Raw genomic sequence first — 18,502 nt, 5'->3', positions numbered from 1 at the left:
ACAATTAACCGGTATGTTTTTGAATGGTGGAAGGAAACTGGAGCCCCTGGGGAAAACCCACGCAGATGCGGAGAGAACATGCAAACTCCTTACAGACAGCACGGGATTCACCGCTATGCCAACTGTGCTTTCCCATGAAGGAGGATGAGGGGATTATGTCTTAAAAAGTGGTGTAATTTCTACATGATCAAACTAAAATGTATACAAATAATCTTGAATGTGCATTTTAATCACGTGAATTGTTTGATTACAAATTTAAAACTGCGGCAAAGAAAGCAAAAGAATGCTTTTGACCCAAACATTATGCAGGGTTCTATGCATCAAGGTTAGGATTGACCCCTCATCTCTGGTGATCTGAGGTAGCAGCTTGACAAGCTACACCATTGTGTTACCCAGATCTTTTGACTTGTCTCTGCTCCTATCTGAGGATCATGAACCTTTGCGATTCTCCACCCTACAGCATTGTGGAGTTAGAATCACAAATTCAAGGCTTAGCTGTTCAGATCGTTGATTAATGAGGATAAAAGATATCTGATGGGATATACCCTTCTAAAGTTGCTGTTCCTGGCCAAGTCTTGGGAAGTATGTCCTCATAATTCCTTAGCAAACAAAAAGTCAGAGAACTTTCTCTTGTCTCAAGCTTCATTATTGAAAACATTGGGAAGCTGTTGGGCCTCAGTTCTTGATCGAGGGTCCAGACCCAAAATGTTGACTGACCGTTTCTGTCCCTCCAGTTTCTCATTATTTCCAAAGATTCAAGCAACTGAATTTTTCTTAAAAATGTTGACTGACCGTTTCTGTCCCTCCAGTTTCTCATTATTTCCAAAGATTCAAGCAACTGAATTTTTCTTATTTCCAATTTGTACCAACCCAACCACACAACTTGGTGGAGAACTGAAATGATTGTTCAGAACTTGGTGGAGAACTGAAATGATTGTTCAGTACCTTTTGGTTTGAGAATTTTGCTTTAGCTTGCAACTTGATTTAACACCTGCCCTTGTAATTATGCATGCTTACCTTTAGAATCAAATTTAAATTCATTATGACAGGTTAAAGAATAACTTAGAAAGTTTGACAGTTATGCTACACCTGGGTTATGCCAAGTTTTCTCTTGGCTGGAAAAGTTATCTGATGAATATTCCAAAGATTATATGGTTGTCCACTTTGTCATTTAGAAAACAGAACTGAGTTTGAAATTTAACATTTTATGCTAATCTTGTCATTCTGAATTTTACTTTGCGCAGGATATTACGAACCATTTCTGTTGAGGCTCCTTTGACTGCAATCGGCTTTATGACTGATGGAGCGACTTTGGCTGTCGGATCCATCAGAGGCAAAATTTATGTGTACGATTTGCGAGTGACAGCTATGCCATTAAAGGTTGTTACTGCCCACAAGAAATCTGTGCGGTGCTTAAAGTTTCAGAATGGTCCTACACAAATCAGGGTAGGTGGGTGGTTTTTCATAGTTCGTCTTATGTAATACCAATCTCGTCTTAAATCCCAGTTTTCAGATGACGTTAACTATTATTACACATTGCAGGCACATAAATATGTACTGAAACATAACATTTGGTTTTATAAACTTGTGGAGAACATAGAGTTTAATAATTCAGTCAGTTACAGCAGCAGTGACTGGGGGTGTAGGTCAATTGTGTGGCATGGTCTCTTTTTTCAATTTTAGTTGCAGATTTTTTTTTTAATTTCTCGTCTATTTCAGAAATTTCTTTCAACTTCTCACCAATATGTTGCATATTCCTCCATTCTTTGTGGGATTCTGCTCCCAGTGAATGTATAAGCTTCCCTTTTTATGCTTTATCGAACCTCTGTGCACCTTTTAAATTCAGGGACTCCATTGCTCTGAGACAGATTTACGTTTGCATAACCATTTCCAGTCCATTTTGCTCTGTTATGACCTGGCCTAGTGTCATTTTCCTTTCCCAGTGTGGAGCTTTTACTCCTGTTTTATATTTGCAAAAGTATGGGCTGATGTAGGTACTGGGATTTAGGTGTTTTAAAAGGAATAAGATGGGAGGTTTTAAAAAAAAAAAAGGGGAGGAGTAGTATTACTGGTCAGGGATAGTATCATGGCTATAGAAAGGGAGGTGCTGCAGTGGGAACGTCCACTGAGTCAGTGTGGGTGGAAGTCGTAAATAGGAAGGGAGCTATCACCGTGCTGGGAGAGGTCTGTAGGCCCCCAAATAGCCCTTGAGACACCGAGGAACAGATAAACAGATTTTGGAATGGTTGGAAATACAGGGTTGTAATTACAGGTGATTTCAACTTCCCTAACATTGACTGGCACTTCCTGACTGCAAGAGGGGTAGATGGGCTGAATTTGTAAGGTGTGTTCAAGAAGCTTTCCTGACACAGTATGTGGACCAGCCGACTAGAGGAGAGGCCAAACTAGATCTAGTTCTGGGTAATAAATCTGGACAGGTGGCAGACCTTTGGTAGGGAGCATTTTGGTGAGAGTGGCCACAACTCCCTCAGTTTCAGTATAGCTCTGGAAAAGGATAAAAGCAGACAAAATAGAAAAGTGCTTCACTGGAGAAGGGCTAATTACAAAGGGATGAGGCAGGAAATAGCGAGAGTAAATTGGGAACAGATGTTCAAGGGTGAAGACAGAAGGTTGGAGGAGTTGTGGATGGAGCTGAAGGTTGTCACTGGTTATAAGAGGATATAGACAGGATGCAGAGTTGGGCAGAAAAGTGGCAGATGGATTTCAATCCAGATATGTGTGAGGTGATGTGTTTTGGAAGGACAAACCAGAAGGTAGAGTGGAAGAACAGAGGGTCCTTGAGATCATATTGCATCTCTACAAATCTATGGTGAGACCACACTTAGAATATTGTGCCAGTTCTGGTCACCTCATTATAGGAAACCATGGAGAGGGGGCAGAGGAGATTTACCAGGATATTGCCTGGTTTGGAAAACAAGTTTTATGAGGCAAGGTTAGCAGGGCTGGGATATTTCTCTTTGGAATGAGAGGAGAGTTAATAGAGGTCTACAAGATTATGAGTGGCATAGATAGGGTGGTCAGCCAGCACGCGTTTCCCAGGGCAGGAATGGCAAACACCAGCAAACAAATGCACAAAGGTAGGGAAGGTAGGTGTAGGGGAAATATCAGGGGTACGTTTTTTTGCACAGTTATGGGTGCCTGGAATGCCTGGGATAGTCGTGAAGCCTGAAACATTGGCAGTTAAGAAACTTTTAGACAGGCACATGGAAGAAAGAAAAATAGAGGGTTTTGGGGTAGGGTGGAATTAGTTATTTTATATCAGGATATATGGGTCACCAGAACATCAAGGGCCAAAGGGCCTCTACTGTGCTGTATTGTTCTATGCTTATTCTAACTGAATTATAAATAGCCCCGGCAAAATGTAATTCCTTTAAACTCTATCCTGAGTTGCAGCTCCATCTCCAGCCATATGTTTGCTGCACTCTGCCTAATAGGATCGGACATTGTTTTGGGAGTTTGTTCTACATGGTTACAGTACATCATGGATGACGGTCAGCCACTGGAGAGCCTGGGTTACTCCTCTCCTGCCACCCTTTCCACCATCTATGAGGCATCAGATTAGGGTCATTTACAGCATCAACATTTTGTATATCTATCTGTTCTGGAGGCATTTGGAGAATGTATGAAATATATAGTAGTTTTGAAATTGACCAGAAGGGCATTAAAAGGTGGAGTGGGTATAAATAAACATTGCAGCTAAAATTTTCAGTGGAGTATGATGTGCTTCAAAGCATGGAGAAATAATAGGATCCAAATAATATCCTTTTGAGGGGGATATGGGAGCAAAGACCTTGATGCATATTCACAATTGGGGCAGATTGACAAGGCAGTTAGAGGTGTGTGGGTGGATAAATCTTCTACTTGTAATGACATTAGAAGGAGCCCATTCTGCCCATTGAGTCCACGCCTGTTCCCATGAGCATGGTCCCATTAAATTCAATACTAACCTTATTTCTTTGTACCCTATTCTCTTCACACATACACACGAACTTACTTTTATTCCTGTTGCCATTAACCTAACTATTCATAGTAATTTGTATCTGCCAATTGGCTGACCAGAATGCCTTTAGGGAGGGAACTGTAGCACTCAAAATGAGTTTGTTGGTTATGTGGAGAATGAGCACTTTGTGTCGGTAGCATCCAAGGTCAGTATAAAATGGTATCCAAGGAATTCGAGACGAAGCAAGCATTGAATTAAATAAACAAAGTTCCACCAAAGCTCAGGAATGACATCTTGGTTATCAGGTTGAACACTGCACATTATGGGCATTACACATTAACAAGGAATTACGCTCATGGAAAAAGAACTGAAAATGTTTGTCAGATAACACCAGTGGGTTGGATCTTTGGATATTTTGAAAACAATTAATTATTTTTGAGAACAGATGAAGGGGTAACTAGTTTGTATTCAGGATTATAAGAAGTAGGAGTTCGAGTCAGCCATAGGGCCCATCGAACCATTCAACAAAATCATGGCTGATCTGGTTGTGGACTTGGCTCCACCTGGTCCCCTATTCAAAAACCTATCTGTAACTTAAATACGTTCAATGAGACAACCTCTACTGCTTCCTTGGGCAGAAAATTTCAAACTCACTACTGTTTGGTTAACCAGAGACCCTGGAATTGAGTACAATCAGTGGAATTCCAAATTCCATGACAAAGATTTTTGTTCATGTTAGATTATGTGGACTTTCTTGAATAATAATGCAACACTATTACAGCTTCATCGACCTGGTTTTGAATCCAGCAAAGTTTGTAAGGAGCTTGTATATCCTCTCTGGGTCTGCATGGGTTTTCTCTGGGTGCTGTGGCTTCCACCTCCTTCAAAAACATGGGTATTGTTGGTTAATTGGTGTATGGGGATAGGGGGGGAAACATGGTTGTGCCTTCTGTCTCTGTTGCCATGCTCCATCTATAAATTTTTAAAATTAACTCTGAGATTGTTTTTCACGTTTCATGTTAAATCATTATAGAAATAACTGGTACCTTGCACTAAACTTTTGGGTTATCTTTGCTGTTAAAGCCATAATATATATAACACTTTGTTTTAATCCTTTACTTGTAAGTGGCAGGATTGTTGCTCAACTTTAAATGAGCCATTTTTTTCTTCTAGTCAAATGGGAGTAAAAGCTATGTAAACAGGACTTCGTCCTCTCTGTCAACAGCGACCACAAAGAGGGCTTCAGCAAAGGCGAACAGTGCTTCTAGCAGCAGCAATGATTTGGCTGCACCAGTGCTCAAAGTACCTCCCGTTATTCCAGAAGAAAAAGGAACTGAAGCTGTCCCAGAAGGAAAAGGTAAATGGGAGTAAAGTAAGCTCTAGTGTTTGCAGGTTGGTTGGAATCTACTACTGCAAGTTGTAAATTTGTGAAGTTAAGCATGGGTCACCATTTGTTGCTAAGTACCAATAAGTGACTATGAAAGCGGTCAAAGTTGGTTTATTTCTGTGAATGGGGGAGGGGGAGTCCGTAATCTGCCATCCATGTCTATAATTTACAGGCCATTTTGGCCCACGAGTCTGTGCTGCCCAGTTTACACCCAATTAACCTACACCTGGCACATTTTGAAGGGTGGGAGGAAACCAGATTCCCCGGGGAAAACCCACACAGACACGTGGAAATGTACAAACTCCTTACAGATATCACGGGATTCAAACCCCAGTCTCCATCGCTGGCACTGTAAAGGCATTGCGCTAACTCCTGTGCCAACCATGCCTCCCCTATGGTGAATCTTTTGACTTTTCTAGCATAGTTAATTTCCCATGAGCAATTGGGGGTGCACAATAATTCACATTACTAAATCTTCAATATTTGTTCATAAGATGCGGAATGAAGTGCTTGGAATACTTTCAATGCAAATTTCTAACTGAGCGGTTCTTTCTGTTGTGTTTAACTATACTTGCCAGGAGGGTGGCTACTGTAGAGTTCTTGAGGAGGAGGAGGAGGAGGAGGAATATCCAGGAGGTCATACTGGTAAAACTGGATTCAGCACACTTAACAATTTGGAGCAAAGCATCCCAAAACCTTGGAAGGGATTTCATTTAATTTTTTTCAGGGAGGAGTACTAGCCACTTCAATCCAGTTTGATGCAGATGTGATTCTGTTTTCACCCTGACTTTCAACGTTAATAAATACTGATTTAATCGTGATAGCAAAACATCACAATCCAATAAATAGGCAGTAGGAATTTTGCTGCTGTTCTAAAGCTTTGCATTAAAATAGTTTTGGATATCCTGTATCATTGAAAGGAAATTAGATGTGTGAAAAAAAAAGAAAAGTAATTTAACTGAATATCTTCCCTCTGGACCATTAGAAATGTATTGTAATTTGAGTTGCGTCATACAAATAGATACCACCTGTAATTTGTTCTATTTGAAGTTCAGTTCCAAGGATTCTGGAGGAAAGATGAACATCCCACACTGCTTCTTTACTTCATGTAACCGAGAATAAATTTCTATTCCAATGAATCTTTTGTTGGGATTATGGTAACAATGTTCTTTAAACAGATGTCTTGTAAACAAGATTCAAAAAAATTGAATGCTTACGTTGGTAATAGGCTACTTTGCCAATTATGGGATGTTTCTAGGTTTATCACATAGCACCAGTTTGGATGTCATCCCCTCTAAAGAGACCGAAAATACCAAAAGAGCAGATAACAGTGGCAACTTGAAGAATCTTGATTGTTTGGAACGGCATAGTTTTGGAGATGTGTTCTCACCAGTCAGAGATGGTAAGTTGATTTAAATTGTTAAACGCGTATTAAAATGTGCAATCAATTCATAAACATAGCAATTGGTCATAATGAATTGTGGCTTGTTTTTGTAGACATTTCAGGATTAAAGGCAACTGAAGATTCCGTAGCAAGAGGAAATGGTACGTTGTGCTTTGAACAACCAATTAAGTTGCACTGCATGAGAAAATGAACCAATAGGGTTGCACGCAATTCTTTAACTATGTCCAAGGTTGTACACAATGGTCCTTTTAGATGCCACTGAAATCCTGGAGAGCTAAAAACTTTATTGGTTTTTCAGATGCTAAAATTTTATTTTCATTGAAGACAGCTGGAAAATTTCCCCAGCAGCTCAGTTATTATCCAAGGGGAGAAAAACAGCTGACGTTTTCAAGTTCATTTCAGGACCCTTCATCAGAACTGGAAAAGTGGAAAGCAAATATGACGTGTGTGTGAGGGGAGGATGGAAATGATAGAAGAAAAGTCTGGATGAGTGGCAGGAATTGCTGAGAGAGGCAGCTTTGCTTGAATGGTCTTTGAATTTAAAGGGGATAGGAGCCAGGACTCCAAATGGTGGGAGATTACTAAGAAAGATTGAGCCAGTTGCCAATAAAAAGGGAAGCTCAAGTAGAGCAATCAGTAGGTGATTGGCACAGTGTTAGAGTGTGGGTTTGAAGTCTTCGGCAAACAGAGGCTGAGAAAGTGATGCAGATGGTAGCAGCCCGACGTGGGGAAGAGAAAGCTTCAGTGAAAAGGCACAGGTGAGAGTGGGTGAGGTCTTTTCCAAGTTGTTGAAGTGAGCAGAGGGAATGGAAGCCAGGGCAGTGGTACATCCCACTTGTGGAATATGAGAAATCAGGGAAGGAATCCATCCGGTCGCTGCTTCTGAGAGGAAGGTTGGAGCTGGGTGAACTCTGGATCATTTAGAAGATTAGACCAAGATGGGAGTTATAGGGAGGCAGTCACACCAATGGGGAAGGAGGTCTGGATGGCTCTTAGAAGATGGAAATGAAATAGGCAATTGGTACTGGGGACTCCTGTGGTTTTTAAATTTGTTCCCTCAATAATAAGTATACTGTTGAGCAGGACAATATACCAGGGACAAGCCACAGTGATCAGATCTCTGGCAGGGAGTCTGGCCATTAGTCTCAAAAGAGAAGGGGGAAGATTAGACAAAACATAGTGATGTGGGATTTAATCCTAGCTAATGGTGTTCTTTGGATGAGATCAGGACTGTCAGATGGTATGTTGGCTCATAGGTGCCAGGGTCCGTCACGTCTCAAATTGAATCCCCAGCATTCTCAAGTGAGAGGATGAACAACCAGCTATTATGGTCTATGTCTGGACCAATGATGTTGGTGGAAAGGCTAGCATCCTACAAACTGAGTTCAGGGAGTTAGGTGCAGACAAAGACAGGCAGAGCATGATGGGAATAATCAATTTACTGTAAGCAGTATTGTAGGAAAGGCAGATGAGCTTGAAGGATGGATCAGCATGTGAAATTATGACGTTGTGGTTATTAGTGAGACGTTGTAGGAGGGGGTAGGACTGGCAGTTCATTATTCTGGGGTACTATTGCTTTAGACGTAATAGAATTGGGAGGAGGGTGAAAGGGGAGGGGTGGCATTGATAATCAGGCTAGATTTCACAGCAGTGCTCAGACTGGAGCATGCCTCTACTGAGGCTACATGAGTGGAACTGAGGAATGAGAAAAGGGATGACCACATTAATGGGATTATACTTTAGGTTATTCAATGATCAGTGGGAATTGGAGGAATAAATTTGTAGAGAGATAGCAGATTATTGCTATAGTTGACTTTAACTTTCGATGCATTGACTCAGATTCCCATACTGTAAAAAGCCTGAATGGTATAGGTCCTCAGGTTGATATTTTAAATTGGAGAAGGGCTAATTTTCATGGAATTAGAAAGCCTTTGGTTAGTATGGATTGGGTCAGGTTATTTTCTGGTAAAGGTGTGATTGATAATGGGAGACATTCAAAAGTTACATTGTGAGATTAAAGTTTGTATGTTCCTGTCAGAATTAAAAACAAGATTAGCATGTATCAGGAACTATGGCTTACATAAGAGTTTGAAAACAAGTTAAGAAGGAGTTGCATAGCAATTATGGGCAGCAAGGAAAACACGAGGTACCTGAGTACAGGAAATGCAAGAAAACATTTCAGGAGGAATTCAGGGGAGCTAAAAAGAAGCAAGAGATTGCTCTGGCAGAGAACATGAAAAGGAAAATCCAAGGACTTCTAAAGATTTAAATAAAGGATAGCAAAGGACACGATTAGTCGCCTTGGAGATGAGATTGGTCATCTATATATTGAGCCAATAGAGAAGGGGGAGATCTTTAATGCTTTTGAGGCATTGTATTTACCTGGGAGATGGACACTGAACATATAGAAGTGAGCCAAAACAGCACTAAAGTCATGAAACCTGAACAGAGGAGGAGGAGGTTCTTCTTGTCCTGAGCCAAGTAAAGGAGGGATAAATCTCCAGGGCCTGACGAGATATTGATGGAGACTGATGGCATCCTGGTAGAGGTGTTTGTAATGCCCTCAGCCACAAGTGAACTGCCAATTTATGTTTGTTCTTTTGTTTAACAAAGGCTCTAAGAATAATTTGGCAAATTATTGGGCAGTGAGTCTGACATCAATAGTGACTAAATTAATGGAAGGTATTCTGAGAAACCAGATGAGCCAGTACCTGGGTAGATCAATGACTGATTAAGGGTAGTCAAAGTGGCTTTGTGCATGGCAAGTCATATCTAACTAATCTTAGATTTTTTCAAGGACATTACCAGGAAAGTTGATTGAAGGAGAACCCGGATATTATTTAATCAGTCACTCTCAACGTGGGCCTATGGGCCCCCTGGGGGCTACAGCACATTAAAGTAAAAAGCCTTGTTCTCTTTTCATCTTGCGTTACATAAATACTTTTTTGTTTTTTGTGTTGTCAATAGGAGAGAAGTATGGAAGAAATAAAAACTTGTCTGGTTCATAGGGAATGGGGCCATAATCTTTGAGGAGAGTCCTAGAAGGCATAGCCAAGAGAATGGCTGGTCTGCGTGGTCTTTGGTAAGGTCATTAACAAGTTCCTGCATGGGAGCTTTGTCAGAAAAGTGCAGTGGGTGATTGCCTCTCCAACTAGAGGCCTGTGACACTAGTTTGCCTCAGGGATTGGTGCCGTTGTTGTTTGTTATCTATGAACTGTCTGGAGGAGAATGTGGTAAATAGGATCAGCAAATTTGCAGATGACACTAAAATGGGTGTCATGGACAGCAAGGAAGGCTCTCAACCCTTGTAACAGGATCTGGACCAGCTGGAAATATGAAGTGCAAAGCGACAGATAGAACTTAATGTGAACAAATGTGAGGTATTGCACTTTTGGAGGACAAACCAGGGTAGAAATTGCATGGAAAACGGTTGGTGAGTGTGGCAGAAAAGAGATCTGGGAATACAGGTGCATAATTCCTTAAAAGTAACATTGCAGATACAGTACAACTTTCATTATCAGGGGAGTTAGGTGTGCACATGCCGAGAGGAGGGTTTGGAGACGATGTTGGGAACAGCGCTGTGCTGAGAGGGGAGGGAATGCCACTGAGCCCAAGGTCCCCGCTCCTGCCCGGGAGACCACTCTCCTTGATGATGTCAGGACAAGGGATTCTTCTGACCGCTTACAGCTGTGAGACAGAGGCACACAGTTTGAGAGGGAGAGTTGGAGAGAACAGTCAATAGGGGAAGGTAAAGGAGAAATGGAGAGAGGGGAGAGGGAGTTACCTGAAACAAGGACAATCATTCTAATTTCATGTCGGGTGATTATTTTCTCAACCTGTGAGATCAGTTCGGCTCTGAAAAAAATTCAGATAAATTTCTGATTTGTTTCCAATATCCTCATTTATCTGAAATATTTAAAGAAAATTTGGAGAATCTGATTTCGGATCATTGAAGTTGTACAGGAGTTGGGATGTTGTGTTGAAGTTGTATCAGACATTGAGGCCAAATTTAGAGTATTGTGTGCAGTTTTTGGTCACCTACCAACAGGACAAATATCAGAGAAAATTTACAAGGATGCTGACAAGACTTGTGGAGCAGAGCTTTTGGGAAAGATTAAATAGGTTAGGACTATAAAAATTATTTGAAAATATTTAAATTAAAAATTACTTTAAAACCCAACAATTGGACATGAGAGCGCGATAAAGTAACATTGAAAATGAAAGGCATATCCGTGTCTGCTTAAGTTATTTCCTATATTTTCTCTTCAGATTTGAGTTTTTTTCCCTCCAATAAAGTCATTGTTACCTGAAAACTGTAGTTTGTACCCTGTTCTCTCCCCCTTCCACTTGTATTTTCCAATTTTCTAATGATGTAAGGTTCTTGGAACATTTCCCTCCTGTTAAATTTTCATGTAGTAAAACAAATGTACAACACAAATTTTCCTTTAGTCTGTATTAAGGCAGTCAAAGATTCGCCATTAGCATTGCCCGGCACTCCTTACAATCAAAGAGAAGCAGAAGAGAATCCCCTCAAAGTCACTGGGTGACCGTGGATTCACCTCCAGTGTTCCCGCAGGAGTCCAATCAGTTCAAACCGTCGGCAACCCAAGCCCAGATGCAAACCTCAGACACAGTGAGGAAGCCTTCAGTGCCCAGGGCCCTTTTGGAACCTTTTTTGCCCTCAGTACCTTCTTGATACCCCAGTTCTGATACCTAGTTCTCCTGAGCCAGTCATTAGCAGGCCCCAGCCTGATGTGAGTCCTTTGACCTCAGGTCACCAGCAGTCGACTGCCTGTGCATGTTCTTTACCCACCAATCACCAACAGCGGCTCGCCGCCTGTGTCCTTCAGCAATAGATCCCCTCGTTGATCCACCGCCTCGGTCACAGTCCATAGGGTCTTCTCCCTGTTGCTCCTGAGTAGGGAGTGTCCTCGCCATTACTGGTGCCCTCTGGAGTCTGCAATCCCTAGTGGCCTGCTGTTGAGCACAGTCACAGGCCTGCCTTGGGCTCAGACACCACAGTGGCGGGATTTTCAATAATTAACAGGCTGTTTAAAGTCTATCGTCAATAGGACCTCACGGAAGGAGCGCTGTGTCTCTGCTCCCCACTCTTTTTGACTCTGTCGAATGCTTCCTGGTTGTTTTTGGATTTCCGATTTTAGTATTTTTGCTCCAGAAATTCATTTGATTTGGGTGCAGGTGGGCACACTGATCGGACCACTAGATAAGCAACCAAAAAGATCCACTGGTGCTTTAGTGATGCTCATTCATGGCTATGTTGTGGCAACCTCAGAATTAAGTTCTGGACATAACGTGGAGAATTTCTGTTGATACGAGATGGTCTTTGGTAAGGTCATTTAGTTAGACGGCATTTGTGTCAGTGCCACTGGTTGCAAGATTGTTCCCCTCTTCAAAGTGCATTCTAGCAACTCCCACATAACTTGAGCTGACATTTCAAAGCTGATTCGGTGGCTCTTTGTGCGCAGCTTTGACAGGAATTGTTCAGAACTTTTACAAACTCAAACCCAGCATCGGAGAAACCACAGAAAAGATGTCTCATTCATTGTCGTGAGCACATACATGACATCACATACCACCCTGAGATACTTTTTCCTGTGGGCAAGCCAGAATTACCTCTTATTGGTAATGCAAAACAAACTGTGCACATTGTACACATGGAAATAAATAAAGAACTCTAAATAACCGTGCACTGCCATATCCCTCTCGCTGTATAAATTCAGCCCAGGCTAACGTCAGGCTGGCACAGGAGAGGCTAAGCTCTGTAATCAGCATTCGTGAGGCCACACATCCTCATGCTTTCTCAACCATTGAAGGGACTTCAAGCAAACCAGGGAGAACGTATAAACTCCTTACTGACAGCGCAGGATTCAAACCCTGTCCCCAATCGCTGGTGCTGTAACAAGATTGCACTAACTGCTACACTAACCATGCGTTTCCCCCCCCCCCCTGAGATGTTGGTCATGGCCAGAATTAACCTTACCCAACTAAAAATCTGGACCCACTGCACTTCGGCAAATGGCACAATCACTCCACAGCAGATGCAATCTAATTGACTCTCCGCTCTGCTCTCGATCACCTAGACACAGCAATATGCACATCTGGCTAATCTTCATCAACTACTGCTCAGCTTTCAACAAGGGTTCAACAGTGGAAAGGATTAAGAAGTTCACATTACTGGGCGTTAACATCTCTGAGGATCTATGCCGGGGCCTCCCTGCCAATGCAATCACAGAAGACTTGCCAGCGGCTGTATTTCATTAGTGGTTTTAGGAGATTTGGTATGTCACCAAAGACTCTTGGAGAACATTCTAACCAGTTGCATCACTGGTATGGAGGTGCCAGTCAAGGACGGGTGAAAATTATAGAGAGTTGTGAACTTGGCCAGCACCATTCAATCTAATATCATCCCTGTAACTCCATGGGCTCTCATCTTATTAAGCAGCCTCACATATGGCACCTTAATAAAAGCTGCCTTAAGCATTGTTTAATTTTTTGGTCATAGTTTTAGTCCCATATAACAAAGTTGTAAAAATGTGGTTATTGATGCAAGGTTTAATAAACCATGGAAAACAACTCAACTTTAGTATGGACTTTTTCTTGAACATGTCATTAAAAACAACGACATTCTAGTCTCCAAGTGGTTATAAAGGAAGATGGTCGCAACTATTTAGTTAATAAAGGACTGAATTTAAGACAATAAAAAGTTGGAAATTGGATTTGGAAATCAGACTGGATCGATCAGGCTCTGCATATCGAAGAAAGAGGCACAAACGACAACGGCACCAAAGCCACTGAAGAAGTGGTTTGCCTTACTAAAGGATTTCTTCTGTGTTTATTGCAAGTAAGAGCTCAGTTTGGTAACTGTTGCTTGTCCTTTGGGCATGTTTGATGTCTGAGTGTAATGATCGAGTGGATGGATAAGATGGCAGCTGCCGCTGAAGTTGCTGCACCTATGTGTTGAGAAGATGAAAATGGAACTTAGAGGAATTGCAAAGGCGGCAATTAGAGATAAGTGGAAACAAAGCAACTCCGAAGCAAGAATGAGTGAATAAATAGAAAAGCAGGTTTCAGCTGCTGGGGGCACAGATCCCACAGAATTACTGCAAAAAGAAACATTAATACAATCAGCCACCAGGAAATGACTGAAGCTGTGTCACAAGATGGTGGTGAGAAGGATGGGCAACGGAGACGGTCATATCAAGGCAACATCTGACATGACCTAATAGGACCTAAGGGCAGGGTGTCAAATGCTGGAAGCAGGAGAAGTTCAAGATCAGGCTCCAGTGTTTCAAGTTCTGTACCTACATATGTAAAGATTCAGGCTGATATGGCAGCTTTTGAAGCAAAAATAATTCCTTCTAAATAAATGATTTAGAAGAGCAGAAGCACCAGTTAAAGAGGCAAAAAGAGCAGCAATTGCTTCAAGAAAGAAATGCCTTTGACAAGCAGGAGGAGCAGTCAAAGAGGCAGCAGGAGCTGCTGGATCTGCTCATAGAATTTGCTGTTCATCAGGTCAGGTTGAAGGCAATAGGAAGCTCAGGTATCTGGTGCTTGAGGTAAATTATCTAAAGCGTCACACTTTGAGGAAGGACAACAGAAAGAAAATATTGAATACCAAAGCTGAACCTGTGTTACGGTCACAAGACATGCTTGGTCCTGAGCTAGACAGGTTAAGGCACGATGCTGAGCCAGAGCTGCAAACAATGTGTGCTTGGTATTATAAATCTGGGTGAACCAAGTAACTTGTACATAGGCATGACAAGACGAAATGAAATAGCTGCATCGTTTATTCAGTTACAGACTCTCTCTTCTCTGCCCAAGAGAAAGATTCCAGTTTTTGAATTTCACATGTTTATGAAAATGTTTGAATGCAGTATTGAAATTAGGTGTCAAAACTCAGAGGATTATTTATATTATTTGCAGCAGTTCACGAGTGGACAGCCACAAAATCTTGTTAAGAGTTGCCAACGTATGGCCCCAAATGAAGGATTTAAACAGGCCAAGTTGTTACTGAAGAAGCATTCTGGCAACAAGTATAAAATTTCTACAGCTGATGTACAGAAAGATTTTTCATGGTTATCAATAAGAACAGATGATACAAAGATCCTTACGCCCTCTTTCTAAGAGGATGTTGTAATGTCATGATGGAGATTGGCCATCTTCAAGAGCTTGACATACCTAATAATATGTTAATCATTATAAATAAATTATCCTTCTGGATGAAAGAACTATGGAGAAGTCAAGTTGTTAAAAACCAGAAAAAATGATGAAACGGCTACTTTTAAGGATTTGGTGAAATTCACTGAAGGGCAAGTGGACGTTATCACACATCCAGTGTACGGAAATATCAAAGGCACTCAGAAGTTGACAAGTCCAAATTGTATCTTCAACCAATGTTTAAAAACAGCACATTTGCAGTGGTGGATAAAGAAATGAGAGAAAATGAAAGTTTGACTGTTGTGAAGAAATGTTTGTTCTGTAATGATTTGGAATAGTTGGTAAAGACGCATAGTGAGAAAATTACTTTTATCAAGGAAAATGTCTGTACAAAGGACAGATCTGCAAAAAGTGACTCAGCTACACCATATGTAGTCAAAAGCATCCCAAAATGCTCCATATCTTTCAGGAAAAAAAGAATATGGAAAAGGAACAAACAAGAAGAAAAGAAGCAGATGAAAACCGTGCTGAGACCTCAGAATTGACAAATGGTCTTACTGGGGCCCCTGTGAAAATAACTGCAACCTTTTGATAACACCTGTGCAGATCAAAACCAAGAAAGGAAGTGCTATAGTGAATCCTTACTCATTTCTTGACCCAGGAAGCACTGTGTCATTTTGCACTGTGGGGCTAATGAATAAGCTTCATGTTCAAGGAAGAGGGACAAATTTCTATTGAGAACTATAGGTCAAGTTAAACACATTGAAAGCAACATTGTTTTGGGCCAAGAGATGACTGGATAGTAGCGATTTTTTTTTTTGTGAACTTTCAGGCGTATACACTCAGAAGGTGTATGCCTGTGCATAAAGGAAACGTCTCCCATCAAAATGACGTTGAACCATGGACGCATTTGAAAAATGTTCGTTTACATGAAATCAACTCTGAGATTGAGTTGCTTATTGGTTCAGATGGCTCTGGAATCACTAGATAAGGAGTGTGGGAGATGGACCTTACACTGTCAAAACTATGCTTGGATAATTTATGAATCATGAGAAAAAGAGGCTCAAAAGTAGTCGGCTCTAAGTGTCAACAAGATATCGATTATTAAACCTGATGGGCTGCGGGGGAGGCATTCAAGAATGATTTTCCTGAGTGCATTAGGGACGACCAAGAACCTTCAAAGGAAGAGCAGCAGTTCTTGGAATTGGTGTCAAAATCTGCCAAGCTGGTTAATGATCATTATTTCACTGGATTACTTTTGAAGAAAATGGAAATATGCATGTCTGATAATCGACGTGTTATCGAGCAATGTGCACTGAGTCAAGAAAAATTCTTCCTTTCATTCAGTCGACACCAAATGAGTGACTGATGTGATATTCAAAGGATATGTCGAGAAAGTACTCGATAATATTTTGGAACGTCGTGATGGCAAAAAATGGTACCAGTTACGGATTGGGTTAATAAAATTATGATTTAAAAATATCTTAAAAAGGACTGGATTGTGGGAGGTTTAGTTTAGATACACTTCATAAACAGACATTTCACAAAAGACTTTTAAAATGCAAGCTCCATGGCTAAGGTGGAACCTACAAGTCTACAGTGACTGCAGAGACAATGGAAGAGTACTTGTGACAGTTTTACAAGAGGGTGTTAATGGATCACCATGTTAACACAGTGCTGCCTAGGTTCAAGAATTGAAAGAGTGGTCATGTGGTTTTGCAAAAAGAGAGAAGGAAAAAATATTTATAGAGAGAGGGAGACAGTCAGGTTTACAGCAAGAGTTGGTGTTGGAGGCTGCAAGCTTTGCATTCCTGCTATAAGATCCTATTTGAAGATCGGTTTTGAGTTCTGAGTTCAGCCTATTCTAAACCTTTGTAATCACAAGAGGAAGGCTGGTTGATGTGTGTTTCTCCTGGAACAGGGAAAAAAGAACTCTGGTAACCTGGAAGAAGAGGGGCAAATTTCTTTGGCAAGATGCTGAAGTGGCTGATTGAAGGAGATCAGTTTGTGTGTGTCTCCAACAGCGAATATCTGTCTTTGAAACCAATAAATACCTTCCTTTGTGGTAACAATTTAAGATAAAACACCAGAGTGTGGTGAAGATCATAAATGTTACATTTTGTGCACAGTATGAAAATTGCCTGATCCCAGTGCCCTTGGAGAAGTGAAAAATTAATGATTGGACAGTGAAACAAAGAACTTTCCTGAACACATGCACATTACATACATGTGCACTAAGAATTAGAAGGGGGTTACGTTAATGGTAATAAGTTCAATATTGATCTTGTTTTTATGTTGGAAGAAAATTAAAAGCAACTTTTGTTTAAGTAACCATTGTCTTGGTAAATTTCTGTTGCTGGTGGGTTTTGAAGTCCTCTGGGCTCGTAACACCACACCAGGGAGTTTTGCATCTACAGAAGAAAAAGCTTTGTTTGGTGTTTGATTGTGGAGAAACCTTTTGCACAGTTTCACTAAATTCTCAATAGTTACAGGGTCCTGATTTGACCATTACATTGATGGGAGTGTGTCAGATTATGTTGTGTTTTATATTGTTTATAGATATGTTTCAAAAGATAAATTGGAGCAGGGTTTTTAGTGTATGTCACCTACAAACACTTCAGAATAGATCTAATTTTAAATACTGGAGCTCTGTTCAAGCCAGATAGTCTGGCTCTGAGTGCCTTTGCAAAAGCTTTGGGGAGTGTAGAAAAATGGCAACTCCAAAGGTTATCAAAAGCTTAAAAGCAAGCCTAGCTCTCATACCTGCACCAATGAAGCAATTAAACATACCTGAGTACTCACAAACACCTGTGAAGCTAAATTCCCCAAACATTATGGTGCCCTGAAATGAGGAGACTATGTATGTAATTTCTACATGGTCAAACCTATTTTTTTCTTTCTTTGGCTTGGCTTCGCGGACGAAGATTTATGGAGGGGTATGTCCACATCTGCTGCAAGCTCGCTGGTGATTGACAAGTCCGATGCGGGACAGGCAGGCACGGTTGCAAGGGAAAATTGGTTGGTTGGGGTTGGGTGTTGGGTTTTTCCTCCTTTGTCTTTTGTCAGTGAGGTGGGCTCTGCAGTCTTCTTCAAAGGAGGATGCTGCCCGCTGAACTGTGAGGCGCCAAGATGCATGATTGGAGGCGATATCAGCCCACTGGCGGTGGTCAATGTGGCAGGCACCAAGAGATTTCTTTAGGCAGTCCTTGTACCTCTTCTTTGGTGCACCTCTGTCTCGGTGGCCAGTGGAGATCTCATCATATAACACGATCTTGGGAAGGCGATGGTCCTCCATTCTGGAGATGTGACCCACCCAGCACAATTGGGTCTTCAGCAGCATGGATTCGATGCTTGCGGACTCTGCCAGCTCGAGTACTTCGATGTTGGTGATGAAGTCATTCCAATGAATGTTGAGGATGGAGCGGAGACAGCGCTGATGGAAGCGTTCTAGGAGCCGTAGGTGATGCCGGTAGAGGACCCATGATTCGGAGCCAAACAGGAGCGTGGGTATGACAACGGCTCTGTACACGCTGATCTTTGTGTGTTTCTTCAGGTGGTTGTTTTTCCAGGC

At 41.4% G+C, this 18,502-nt stretch overlaps 1 protein-coding gene across 7 annotated transcripts in view; it reads left to right on the top strand.

Annotated features, from left to right (window-relative positions):
• The window catches only part of nedd1 (NEDD1 gamma-tubulin ring complex targeting factor), a 93,272-nt gene that overhangs the window by 47,071 nt on the left and 27,699 nt on the right, over window positions 1-18,502 (top strand). For all 7 annotated transcript variants that reach the window (XR_011348282.1, XR_011348284.1, XM_069909683.1 and 4 more), the window contains 4 exons: window positions 1,245-1,446; window positions 5,135-5,318; window positions 6,607-6,750; window positions 6,846-6,893. Coding sequence is in view for 5 of the 7 variants with exons in the window: in XM_069909683.1 (XP_069765784.1) it covers window positions 1,245-1,446; window positions 5,135-5,318; window positions 6,607-6,750; window positions 6,846-6,893 (578 nt within the window). In the remaining 2 variants the exon portion in view is untranslated. The remainder of the gene's footprint in view (window positions 1-1,244; window positions 1,447-5,134; window positions 5,319-6,606; window positions 6,751-6,845; window positions 6,894-18,502) is intronic.

This window comes from Narcine bancroftii, chromosome 13, assembly GCF_036971445.1.
Source record: "Narcine bancroftii isolate sNarBan1 chromosome 13, sNarBan1.hap1, whole genome shotgun sequence".
Lineage (NCBI taxonomy): Eukaryota > Metazoa > Chordata > Chondrichthyes > Torpediniformes > Narcinidae > Narcine > Narcine bancroftii.
Note: the sequence above shows the minus strand (reverse complement) of the source record. Positions and strands in the feature narration are given on the sequence as shown.